General features: G+C 39.2%; 1 protein-coding gene across 1 annotated transcript in view; it reads left to right on the top strand.

Annotated features, from left to right (window-relative positions):
• The window catches only part of tmod2 (tropomodulin 2), a 36,120-nt gene extending 29,312 nt beyond the window's left edge, over positions 1–6,808 (top strand). The window contains exons 8-9 of the mRNA XM_085805292.1: positions 1,158–1,302; positions 6,214–6,808. Coding sequence (XP_085661418.1) covers positions 1,158–1,302; positions 6,214–6,245 — 177 coding nt within the window. The 3' untranslated portion in view covers positions 6,246–6,808. The remainder of the gene's footprint in view (positions 1–1,157; positions 1,303–6,213) is intronic.
• The last annotated feature ends 7,047 nt before the right edge of the window (positions 6,809–13,855 follow it).

Here is a 13,855-nt window from a genome sequence, read left to right as displayed (position 1 = left end):
TTTAAGAGAAAAAAAAGTCACAAACTTTGAGAATAAAGTCGTAATTTACGAGAATAAAGTCGTAATTTACGAGAATAGAGTCGTAATTTACGAGAATAAAGTCATAATTTACGACTTTATTCTCATAAATTACGACTTTATTCTTAACGTTTTTGACTTTTTTTTTTAATTAAATGTGGCCCTAATACTCCGTCGTAGTTTAACATATGAACTTGAATTATTATCTAATTATTAATTAACTCACATCACATTCAGGCTCCTACAGCCGTCAGTGTGTGTGTGTGTGTGTGTGTGTGATGACAGGAAGTATTAAAAAGTCTTTCCATGACTTTATAAAGTCTTAAATTTTGAAGTTATTTTTTTCTGAATTAGCTGTCCAAGAGTTTGAGTCCTAAAAAACATTGTGAAAGTGTGTGAATTGATTCATTTTAAAAAACAAAGATGAACCGGTACATGAAAAAGAAAAGAAGATTGTTGTTTTGGTTTTTTGAGAGTGGAGCAATGTTTTTTTTAAATATTTTTTTTTATTATAAACTTTGCCTTTTATTTATTATCCCAGCCTATTTTAAATTCTGTATCATCATAGTGGTCTATAGTCTTTATCACAAACTAAAACTGTTGAGTTAAAAGTGTCACTGATGTAAATGGTTACAGCTTGAAGTGGTGGTGAGGTGTTAAAAAATATTGAGAAGGTCTTGGAAAAGTCTTAAAAAGGTTTTAGAATTAACTTCAAGATTCCTGTATAAACCCTGATATTATTACAAGCACAAAAAACTTGCTTTCACTGGCAGATTTTTCTACTTATTTCAGGTGAAAATTAGTTTGAAACAAGTGAAAATGATCTAAAAACAAGTTCATTTTTAGGTGATGAGTCTTATTTTAATTAGTTTTGACTAGAAATGAGACATTTTGACAAGAAATAAGACAAATATTCTTGGAAAGATTTTGAGTTTTTGCAGTGTTTCCAGGGAGGACGGCGGCTCTTTTGTCCCGGGAATTGAAAAGAGTGTGTGTGTGTGTGTGTCTCTGTGTGTGTGTGTGTGTGTGTGTGTGTGTGTGTGTGTGTGTGTGTGTCTCTGTGTGTGTGTGTGTGTGTGTGTGTGTGTGTGTGTGTGTGTGTGTGTGTGTGTGTGTGTGTGTGTGTGTGTGTGTCTCAGAGGCAGCAGCTCGGTACGACCATCGAGATGGAGATCGCTAAGATGCTGGAGGAGAACAACAGCATCGTGAAGTTCGGCTACCACTTCACCCAGCAGGGCCCTCGCTCCCGAGCCGCCGCCGCCATCACCAAGAACAACGACCTGGGTACGACACACACACACACACACACACACACACACACACACACTGGACCAGCTGCATTACGTCATCTCCTCTCAGCTGCAGCTGTTTCTGCAGCTGGATGCAGAGGACCCGTCTGCAGTTCCAGTCCACACCAGACGTTGTTCTTCTTCCTGTACATGGACCACTTGCACAATGTAATGTGACGTACTTCCCCTTTAAGAAGTTACGGTCCGCTCACTCCCGGCTGTCATCGTTACCATAGCGCTGCTGTATTTAGATTAGCCTACATGTAACACACACACTAATGCTCCGTTTACATTTTTATATATAGTAGTCGAAGCATTTTTTATCATTTAATCATTAATCGCATTTTGCCGTTAGCCGCCCGGCTAACTTAGCATACTGGCTATATGAAAATTAGAGGCTAAATAAAATTACATAGTAACACTTTCATTATTTTTGTACATGTTGTTATAGTTTCAGTTAGTGTTCAGTTTGTAGGCCTATATAGTGTTCCGTTGATCTAAAAAGTAAAATAATAATAATACATTTTATTTGTAACGCACTTTATATTTACCAAAAAATCTCAAAGTGCTACAACAGCAACCAAAAAAGAAAAATAGGTTAAAAACAAGAGTTAAAAACAGTCAATTTGAGCGAGCAGTTACAGATTAAAAGATTTTTTAAAAAGGTACGTTTTGAGGCCCTTTTTAAAGCTATCTATCTTGTAGTTCGTAGCGTTAGCTTAACCTGCACTAAGCTCTCTGCTGAGCATCAGCTGAAAATGAGTGAAAAGTCACGGAGAACTAAAACATGAGGAGCAAAGAGAGGCTGAAAAAAGTCCTTCTAAACTCCATAGAGCTGGTTGCCCTCTTCATAAACATTACAGTGTTTTTGTTTTTTTTGTTTTTTTAATAAAAGCCGCTCGGCTAACGGCAAAATGCGATCAGTGATTAATGATCACAAATGCTTCGACCAATATAAAAATGCAAAGGGAACCGACTATACTAGTAACAATATGTACAAACATGAATGAAGAATGAATTAGCCTCTAATTTTCATTTAGCCAGTATGCTAAGTTAGCCGGGCGGCTAACGGCAAAATGCGATCAATGATTAAATGATAAAAAATACTTCAACCAATATAAACAAAAATGAACCGACTATACTAGTAACAACATGTACAAACATAACTATGAATGTAGAATGAGAGAGTTAGCTGTAAAGTGTTATATTTGATCTAAACACAGCAGCGCTATGGTGAAGTTGACAACTGGAAGTGAGCGAACCGTAACTTCTTAGAGCAACTACGTTGTGCAAGTGGTCCATTATCCACCGCTCTGATGTGTCCGTCTGGCTGCACGAGCCACAGAGTTACATAGTGACGACCTCTGTTCTCCTTCTAGCTGCTCCTCCTCTTCCTCCTCCTCCTCCTCCTCCTCCTCCTCCTCGTCGTCATGGCGTCAGGTCTGATGCATGTGTGTGGGTCACTGCACCGACATTAACAGGAGTTTTTACCTTCACAGTGTTTGAATGGACGTTCACGGTATTAACAGAGTGACACGGTGTGATGTGGGAGCTGACACAGATAGATAGATAGATAGATAGATAGATAGATAGATAGATAGATAGATAGATAGATAGATAGATAGATAGATAGATAGATAGATAGATAGATAGATAGATAGATAGATAGATAGATAGACAGGTAGATAGATAGACAGGTAGATAGATAGATAGACAGGTAGATAGATAGACAGATAGATAGATAGATAGATAGATAGATAGATAGATAGATAGATAGATAGATAGATAGATAGATAGATAGATAGATAGATAGACAGGTAGATAGACAGGTAGATAGATAGACAGGTAGATAGATAGATAGACAGATAGATAGATAGACAGATAGATAGATAGATAGATAGATAGATAGATAGATAGATAGATAGATAGATAGATAGATAGATAGGTAGATAGATAGACAGGTAGATAGATAGATAGACAGATAGATAGACAGACAGATAGATAGACAGATAGATAGATAGATAGACAGATAGATAGATAGATAGATAGATAGATAGATAGATAGATAGATAGATAGATAGATAGATAGATAGATAGATAGATAGATAGATAGATAGATAGATAGATAGATAGATAGATAGATAGATTTAAGCAATATATCACGACAGCTGTCAGCTCAGGTGGAGGTGGCGTCTGTGAACAGTCACCGTGGTAACGCAGTGAGGAGGAATGGAGCGTTACACTGATGCTGCATTCACCTGCAGTCGGGCAGACGGCCGTCGCTAACAAACCAGATGTCATTTTAGTCACAGAAGTCCAGAGAAAGCCAGTAAAACAATACCACATCGCCATGACAACATGTTGTCACGTGTATTGTTTTGCCTGGTGCTGACGGACCACTTGTTTACATAGAGGCTTGTTTATGCCGTTACGTGCAGCGGCTGTCGTCCGTCTGCCGTCTGCCCGATTTCACCTGAATGCAGCATGAAAAATACGACTGAGTTGCTTGTGATATACAACCACAACGCTAGATGGAGGAATTCCTACACAATGTCCCTTTAAAACTAATGATTTGCTCCTCGGTCACAAAAGTTTAAAGTGATATTTTTCATTTGTGTTTTTACTTCAACAGCTAAAAATCCTAATGAGTTCACTTGCAATGATATTTAGCTTTTTATTTTGAGCATCCCAGATAATTCCTGACACAACGACGCTGACGATCTGTTGATTCTTTCAAAACATGTTATAGAATCTGATCAAACTTAATATTTCTCTGTAGATCTGTGTTTTAAATGTCCGTCGATGTGATGCTGAGCAAAGTGTTTAACCCAGTTCGTCTGCCGTCTGCCCAATTTCACGTGAATGCAGCATGAAAAATACCATTGAGTTGCTTGAGATATACAACCGCAACACTAGATGGGAGGAATTCCTATTTCCTACACAATATACCTTTAATGTAAACATGAATATTTTTAATAACGCACCAAGTCAGAGAGTTCAGTCTTTGCTGCATTAGTTCTGTGACTCTTTCTGAAAGTAAATCAGTATCTGCTGGACTCGGCAGCGTTTCCCAGTAGGGATGCACATGATTAACCGTTTAACTGTTAACCGATAACAAGAACTTTGACCGATTAATACTATCGGTTATTTATTTATTTTATCAGCTCCTTATGTGGTCAACTCATGGGGGCGTGTCGACACGTGCAGAGTTCAAGTGCCTTCAGTCATATTTCGCAGCAAAAAGTTCCACAGGAGGACTGACAGTATAGCAGCAGCCCCCATGAAGGAAGGTCAGACAATAAATGTAGCTACACGGACATAGATGTGAATCACCTGTAACTACGGCGCTGAGAGAAAAAAAGAAAAAAGAGGACGTGGCTGCTCTCTAGGGATGGGTATTGATAAGAATTTAGCGATTCCGATTCCATTATCGATATTGCTTATCGATCCGATTCCTTATCGATTCTCTTATCGATTCTCATTGGGTGAGGGAATAAAAGAGAAATGGGTTTGTTTGCATTAATGCAGTGGTTCCCAACCTTTTGACATCACAGATTTCTGGTGACCCTCTTTCAAGATGAGCAAGCTCAGATATTTGTATATGCTGCATTTTATTTGATCTTGATTTATATTCAAGAAAGTGAATGTATAAAGAATATAGTTGTTTAAGATTGTGAAAAATAATTAGTTTATTTAATTTTTTTTTTAATCAATTACTAGACATTTAAGGCGATCCCATTTGAATTCCAGGCGACCCCACATGGGGTCCCAACCCCAAGGTTGAAAACACTGCATTAATGGCTCTAACATTAAAAAAGAAGCCAGGACCGACCTGCCTGGACAGGTTAACACTAGACCACTGTGGCTGTGGGGCAGCTGTGCTCACAGGAGGAATTTAACAATGTTTCCATTACATGGTTTTTATGCATCTGTATCTTCTCACTAGTTATTGTTTTCATAACGTTTGTTTTTATGCGGAGTGAGCGAGTGAGCGAGCGAAAGAGAGAGAGCGCGCGAGAGAAAAGACACAGGGCGTAGCTACCGTTTCACCTGGCTACGAGCAAAACCTGAAAGGAAGTGATTAGAATAAAGAGAGAAAAACAGAAAGAATAGACATGTAGCCTGTTCAGGAGACGTTGTCCTGTCCTCACGGCGTGAGGGAGGGAGGACCGGAGGGTGGCTCTGGCTCACAGGTTAGTGATGAGGAAACGTCACTGTCAGCTGCATCTGTCAGCAGCTCCGCTCCACACAGACACCTCACTAACTTTATTTTGTGAGAACAAACGGTGACATGTGGATATAAACACTAAGCACCCTCATTTATAATGAAGATTGATTTTAACGTAACGTCACGTAATTAATCAATTAATGCGCGAGTTTCTGAACCAAACGGAATCGATAAGGGAATCGTTAAAGCAGACACGCACACGATTCCAAGAATTGATCCAAGTTGGAACCGGTTCCGAAGAGGAACCGGTTTTCGATTCCCATCCCTACTGCTCTCCAGCCTGTTCACCTGCAGCTCCACAGAGGAGCTGTCAGAGGAGCTCTGCTGCTCCTTCAGTCTGGTGTTTGGCTGCACTTTGTATAAAAACACTTCTACATTGGACGATCTGAGCACGATCAGCGATCACGATCTTTTTTTTTTTTTTGGCAGTGCACCGCAAGCGTCTTAATCTTATCGGTTAACGGTTAATAATCGGTTAACGAGCGTCGGTTATCGATCAGACAAAAAATTCAAAATGTGCATCCCTATTTCCCAGCTCTAGTGTTGATGATGGACTAACAGGCCTGTGGAGCTGGTGCTGCATGTTGTTCACTCTTCTCCTTCTCTCCATCAGTCCGTCCATATCACAGGAATAAATTAACGCTCTCTTCTCCTCCTTTGTGTGTTTTTCCTGTCCAGTCCGCAAGAAGCGAGTGGAGGGCGACCTGTAGGGGCGGGGCCTGCGCTGTCCCTCGGCCAATCCCGTTTGTCTTTCATCTCACCGTGTGGAGTGATGGTTTCAGCCGACGCCCTGGTCTCATCTCACCGTGTGGAAACTTTAGTCTTGTGCCAAACCGTTGGGGCACGGCAGAACAAACATCTGAGAAGAAGGGAAATAACTGGAAATGCCCTCTCCCATTCATCCACATGTCCATACTTTGGTTTATTATGTTTATTATTATTATTATTATGGTCTGTTATAATTGTCGTTCTTGAAGGTGTAAATCTGATTAGGTTTTTAGTCATTTCATTTCAGCTGTTCCTTTTTTCTTTTTTTTTTGAGCCTTTCTACGACCTGTCCACACTGTTTACTGTTTCTTTTCTTTTGTTTCCCTTTTATACCACGATAATAAATAACCATCATGTGTAAAAAATAACAACATGAACTTTACCAAGTAACACAAACAATAACACCAACTAATCCTCCTCCTCTCCTCCGATTAGTTAAAGGGATAGTTCAACATTTTGGAAAATTGTTCCCATTGCCATAATCGCTATAGTCATAGCAGTAGGTTCGTTACCTTTAATTGTCGGTGCAAGCTGTTTTTAGAACGGCGGAGCAGAGCCGTGAGCTGCTCAGAGCTACAATACGGAGGCTCATTATGGGATTTCTTGGTTTCCCTCATCAAATACACAATCCAACAACTCCACAACGCTCTGGTGGACAAGTTGTGAGCTGCACATTCACCACGCTATGAGATAATAACACAACGTTACCACACAGAGTTGTTTTAGAGGGAAATACAGAGACTGTTGATGAAAAACTGGTTTTGCATAAATTTATTTGAAGAAAGTCACATGACCATGCCTTTTAGCCGACATGTCACAAAAAACTGTACGGTACATGGCCATATAAAATGGAAAAAAATGCTGACAGAGTTGTTTTAGAGGGAAATTCATGTAAAACCACTGATGCGTGTTGCCTTCAGGGACAGTTTTTCATCATCAGTCTCTGTATTTCCCTCTAAAACAACTCTGTGTGGTAACGTTGTGTTATTATCTCATAGCGTGGTGAATGTGCAGGTCACAACTTGTCCACCAGAGCGTTGTGGAGTTGTTGGATTGTGTATTTGATGAGTTTGATGATGAGGGAAACCAAGAAATCCCATAATGAGCCTCCGTAGCGTAGCTCTGAGCAGCTCACGGCTCTGCTCCGCCGTTCTAAAAATAACTTGCACCGACAATTAAAGTTATAACGAACCTACTGCTATGACTATAGGGGTTATGGCAATGGGCCAGTTTGACAAGATGTTCAACTATCCCTTTAAAGATGGAGCTGAACTCGTCCCCTTGTTTAATTAACCTTTTTTTATTTTTATGCTTTACACTTTCACACGGTTCAGATTTAGGTCGATTCTTCTCCTTCTATTCTCAGATCGTGTTGTTGAGAACAGAACAGGACGTGAACTCTTTTATTAACTCACTCGTGAAGCTACAACTGTCTCGTCCATGCCAAAGACTAACACACACACACACACACATCAGAACTGGACTCAGTGGTTCATCGGTGCAGGTTTTTTTAGTTTGGAGGTTTTGTTTTGTTGCTGCAGCCGTCGAGGAAGATTTTATCATTTCATTACATTCCTTGTTTTGTTTTGTTTTTTGTTTTTTTATACGGGCCGTTTCCCTGGCGACTCTCGGGTGAGTTGTTGTAGTTGATGAGAATGAGGAAGAGTCGGAGCGAAACTTCTCAGGTTGCAGCTGCTTGTGATTGTGAAACGTTTCTTCAACGAACGACTCGTATGAAAACTCTCTCACGTCTTATCGTTATCTCGTTATCTTTCGTTGCGTTAACGTGACATCATGAACTAAACCTGGATGAGCGATGATGCACTAAACCTGCATGAGACCTGGAACAACAGGACCAATAATTCAGGAGCTACTTGAAACTTATTGTAAATACAGTTAATGTGTAATAATAAATAATAGGAACAAAACGCAAAACGGCATGAAGTCGTCATTCGCAGTGAACATCGACCAAAAAAAAAACAACGAAAGTTTCTTTTCCTCCTAAAACACTCACATTCCTGTTTTATACCTGAGTTCTTCTTGTTCCTCTTGTTGCTTCTCTGCTTCGGGGCTTGTTCATAATAATATTCTGTGACTCATAATAATGTCTGTATATTATTATTCTTCTTATTATAATTATTATTAACTGTTAAAAAATGCCATCTCAGTTCATTCACACATGCTGCACATATACACACTGCAAAACCCCCCAAATCTTTCCAAGAATATTTGTCTTATTTCTAGTCAAAATGTCATTTCTAGTCAAAACAAATCTCATTCTACTTAAAATAAGACTCATCACATTAAAAAGCAGCTTTTTACTTCTTTCAAGCAGATTTTCACTTGAAATAAGTAGAAAAATTTGACAATGGAGCAAGATTTTCTTCCTTATTACAAGCACAAAAACCTGCTTTCACTGGCAGATTTTTCTACATATTTCAAGTGAAAGTCAAAGTGAAAATTTGTTTAAAACAAGTGAAAAGAATCTAAAAACAAGTTAATTTTTAGGTGATGAGTCTTATTTTAAGTGGAAAGAGATTAGTTTTGACTAGAAATGAGACATTTTGACAAGAAATAAGACAAATATTCTTGGAAAGAATTGGAGTTTTTGCAGTGCACACATACATGGACACGACTCACTGCTGAGATTTCTGTTTTGTACCTTTCAGTCCAAACCAGGTGTAGAGTCAACATAAGGAACGTGTACTATTATAACAGACTGGTGAAGACGCACTGCTGAATATAAGACATCCTCAACAATAAATGTTTTTACGTACTCGTTCTGTCTCAGACGTCTTTGTACTTCACGGTAGTGGGTTCTTCTTTCTTTTCATTGATTGGAGTTTAATAAGTTCACTCTCTCAGCTTGATAGATAGATAGATAGATAGATAGATAGATAGATAGATAGATAGATAGATAGATAGATAGATAGATAGATAGATAGATAGATAGATAAGTTTATTGGTCACATGCAAAGCTAAAACCAAGGTTAAAAAACTGCAGTGAAATGCAAAAAAACCAAGCTCTCGACTGTACCAAACCGTGTCATCATCAGCAGTTCAAGTGTCTTGACAGAAGAAGACGAATATGTGACTGAAAGGGCCACAGATTCAAAAAGTAAGTGGTGCTTGATTCTGTGAAACCAACATTTTTTTTCATGTCTTTCCTCACTCCCGAGTCCATGACCAGCAGATAGACACCATCCTTTCCACTGTGTGTGCAGTAACAAGGGAGATAGAGCCGTATCGCCGTAATTAGCTTAGCTCAAACACTGGAAGTGTATGGGTAGTGTTAGCCTGCCTCCACCTGAAGTCGCTAATTAGCTTAGCTCAAACACTGGAAGTGTATGGGTAGTGTTAGCCTGCCTCCACCTGAAGTCGCTAATTAGCTTAGCTCAAACACTGGAAGTGTATGGGTAGTGTTAGCCTGCCTCCACCTAAAGTCGCTAATTAGCTTAGCTCAAACACTGGAAGTGTATAGGTAGTGTTAGCCTGCCTCCTACCTAAAGTCACTAATTAGCTTAGCTCAAACACTGGAAGTGTATGGGTAGTGTTAGCCTGCCTCCACCTAAAGTCACTAATTAGCTTAGCTCAAACACTGGAAGTGTATGGGTAGTGTTAGCCTGCCTCCTACCCGAGCTGAAATCAGCAGTCAGAAGCTGATTTCATTTCAGCTCTAAACTCTGTAAATATTTCACTTTATCCACATTTCAAACATGTTTAGGTGAGAAAGTAGCCGTTTAGATCAGCAGTGTGTCGTTAATTTGTCTAAATACCAGCTGTTTACTATTTTGTTCGGACGAATTCGGCGCTACTCAAGCTAGCCGTTGTGACCAACACACTTCCTGTTACTTTCACAAAATAAAACACCCGTTGCCCTTTACATACAGAAAACCATGACGATAGAATTTGTGCTTTTACTTTGAAATAGGAAGCTAACCTACCCTCGATGTAGCTAGCTTGAACCAAAATAAAGCGTCTTTGCTTGAACCCTCCGTTTTGACCGATCTGGTCCCGTTAGCGGCATTTGACCGCTCAAGATGCCTTACCGGAGAGTTTTGTCAGCTCTGAGACGAAGATCGGCCCGCCGGTTTCCCTTTAGAGTTGCTGAAGAGTTTCTCTGATGACTTTAGGTGGAGGCAGGCTAACACTACCCATACACTTCCAGTGTTTGAGCTAAGCTAATTAGTGACTTTAGGTGGAGGCAGGCTAACACTACCCATACACTTCCAGTGTTTGAGCTAAGCTAATTAGTGACTTTAGGTGGAGGCAGGCTAACACTACCCATACACTTCCAGTGTTTGAGCTAAGCTAATTCTAGAGACTTTAGGTGGAGGCAGGCTAACACTACCCATACACTTCCAGTGTTTGAGCTAAGCTAATTAGCGACTTTAGGTGGAGGCAGACTAACACTACCCATACACTTCCAGTGTTTGAGCTAAGCTAATTAGCGACTTTAGGTGGAGGCAGGCTAACACTACCTATACACTTCCAGTGTTTGAGCTAAGCTAATTACGGGCGATACGGCTCTATCTCCCTTGTTACTGCACACACAGTGGAAAGGATGGTGTCTATCTGCTGGTCATGGACTCTGGAGTGAGGCAAGACACGAAAAAAAAAAAGTTGGAGTATCCCTTTAAAGCTGAACCTCAGTTTGTTACATGCTCAGTCATGTCTTTGATATGTTTACTGAAGGTTTGTAGTGATGTGAAGCTGCAGAACAGAAACACAGTGATGGCGGTTTAAAGCTTCTGTTAAGACGTTTATCACTGAAGACAAAGAAGAAGAGTTGGTCATCATCAGACTGATGAGCTGCACAACAACACAACAGGAAGTGTTTCTGGGGACACGATAAAACGAGGGACCGGTCTGGGGCTTTTAGTTCTTATTCCTCTTGACTTTAGAAGTTGTGCAGACAGCTTCCTGAACGTCAATATCACATGATTCATTCACATGGTATTGATCATGTTAGCTTAGCATTATCCTTTAGCCAGAAACACTTCCTGTGGTGCTGTGCCACCGACGTGGACTTGAGGCTGTAACTGTGTTTTACTGTACATCTCCCCTCGCTCTGGGAGTTTCCTGTTTTCTTGTGGTTGTTCCTTTAATCAGACCCAGTTTTGGAGCTGGTCTCCACATGCCTGAGAGATGATGTCATCGTGTGTATGACCTCATCGCCCTGTGGGTTTCCTGTGTGAGCTGCCGCTGCGGTGACTTCACTTCACTGCTGCAGGTTTCTGTCTTATACAAACTCCACACTGCAAAAATTCAAAATCTTACCAAGAATATTTGTCTTATTTCTAGTCAAAACAAATCTCATTCTACTTAAAATAAGACTCATCACATAAAAAGTAGCTTGTTTTTAGACACTTTTTTAATTTTTTCAAGCAAATTTTCCACTTTAAATAAGTAGAAAAATCTGATAGTGGAGCAAGTTTTTCTTTCTTATTACAAACACAAAAAACCTGCTTTCACTCGCAGATTTTTCTACTTATTTCAATTGAAAATTTGTTTGAAACAAGTAAAAATGATCTGAAAACAAGTTGATTTTTAGGTGATGAGTCTTATTTTAAGTGGAAAGAAAGAAATGAGACATTTTGACAAGAAATAAGACAAATATTCTTGGAAAGATTTTGAGTTTTTGCAGTGCAGAATCAGAGTGACGGTGTAAAAACACACAGATCTATTCTGTATGAATGTTATGTAACGACTCAACAACAGTTTGTTCGTTCCCTCAGAGAGACGAGCTGCTCCTCCTACACACCGGGGAGGAACCGACTGCAGCTCAGCAGCAGCTTCTTCATATCTGAGGTTAAACATGCAGACATGAGGAGGGAAACACCTCATTCAATGCTCTTTACTTTAATAGTGTGAATGCTGCCTTACATGGCTTAAACATGCAGGATTTCAATGTTTTCTTCTTCCCACTGCTTTTTACCTTTAAAACACATTCATCTCATACTACAAGTTATATGTTTCAGCACTGCAAAAACTCAAAATCTTTCCAAGAATATTTGTCTTATTTCTTGTCAAAATGTCTCATTTCTAGTCAAAACTAATCTCTTTCCACTTAAAATAAGACTCATCACCTAAAAATGAACTTGTTTTTAGATCATTTTCACTTGTTTCAAACTAATTTTCACTTGAAATAAGTAGAAAAATCTGCCAGTGAAAGCAGGTTTTTTGTGCTTGTAATAAGAAAGAAAAACTTGTTCCACTATCAGATTTTTCTACTTATTTCAAGTGAAAATCTGCTTGAAAGAAGTAAAAAGTGTCTAAAAACAAGCTGCTTTTAATGTGATGAGTCTTATTTTAAGTAGAATGAGATTTGTTTTGACTAGAAATAATAAGACAAATATTCTTGGTAAGATTTTGAGTTTTTGCAGTGAGCCTTTTTCAACATTGCTTTAGCAGTTTCTTCAACTAATTTAGTAGCCTGTTGATTCAACAATATCTCTTCAGCTCATTCAGCATCGCTTCAGCAATAGCGTTCAGCTGCTTTCAGCATTCACACGCATTTTCTGCAGGAAATGCTATCTTTTTCTAATTTATTTCTACCACTTTCTACATTGTAGATTCAAATTGAAGACATCAGAGCTATGAGGGAAGGAACTCATATGAGTTGGAGCACAGAGTGAAGGTCAAACAGCAACAAGTTCTCATCAAAGCAGAAGTTGGAAAAATCTGATATATAAAAACCTCTTCTGCTTTGTTTAACACCGTTTTTGTGTTTACTACATAACTGCACATGAGTTCCTTCGTAGTTTCGATGTCTGCGGTTTGAATCTACAACTAGAAAATGAGGAGAGGGTGTGACTCCACTCAGTATTATGACCTCATCCATGTGGTAAACAGAGGTTTTCAGATTACACTGTACAGCAGAGAGCGAGGAAGGAGGTTGTACTGTAACTGTAACTGTAACTGTGGTTTTCATCCACAGCCGACACAAAGACCTGAGTCAGTAAATAAATACAGACCGAGGCCACAGGTTGATGTTGGAGTCAAACAACCTGGACTGGAAAAACAAACCTCATGACTGACATGTTATCTGTGTCCTTCACACTCTGCTCACCCCCAGGGCCGTTGTCTAGGGGAGAAAGGTGGTGATAACTCTAGGGGCCCAGCGCCCAGTGGGGCCCATAAAAAACCCCAGTAGTCTAATCTTTGTATGACTGATTTATTCTGCATAAGACCCTGACTAATACTCATAGTACACTGTAAAAACTCAACATCTTTCCAAGAATATTTGTCTTATTTCTTGTCCAAATGTCTCATTTCTAGTCAAAACTAATCTCTTTCCACTTAAAATAAGACTCATCACCTAAAAATTAACTTGTTTTTAGATAATTTTCACTTAAATTCACAATAAATAGAAAAATCTGCCAGTGGAAGGAAGAAAAACTTGCTCCACTATCAGATTTTTTCAACTTATTCCAAGTGAAAATATGCTTGAAAGGAGTAAAAAGTGTCTAAAAACAAGCTACTTTTAATATGATGTGTCTTATTTTAAGTATAATGAGATTTGTTTTGACTAGAAATAAGACAAATATTC

The sequence above is a fragment of the Trachurus japonicus genome, chromosome 3 (genome assembly GCF_045865225.1).
Source record: "Trachurus japonicus isolate A0001 chromosome 3, Traja_1.0".
Classification (NCBI taxonomy): Eukaryota; Metazoa; Chordata; class Actinopteri; order Carangiformes; family Carangidae; genus Trachurus; species Trachurus japonicus.
This window is presented reverse-complemented; position numbering and strand designations above follow the sequence as displayed.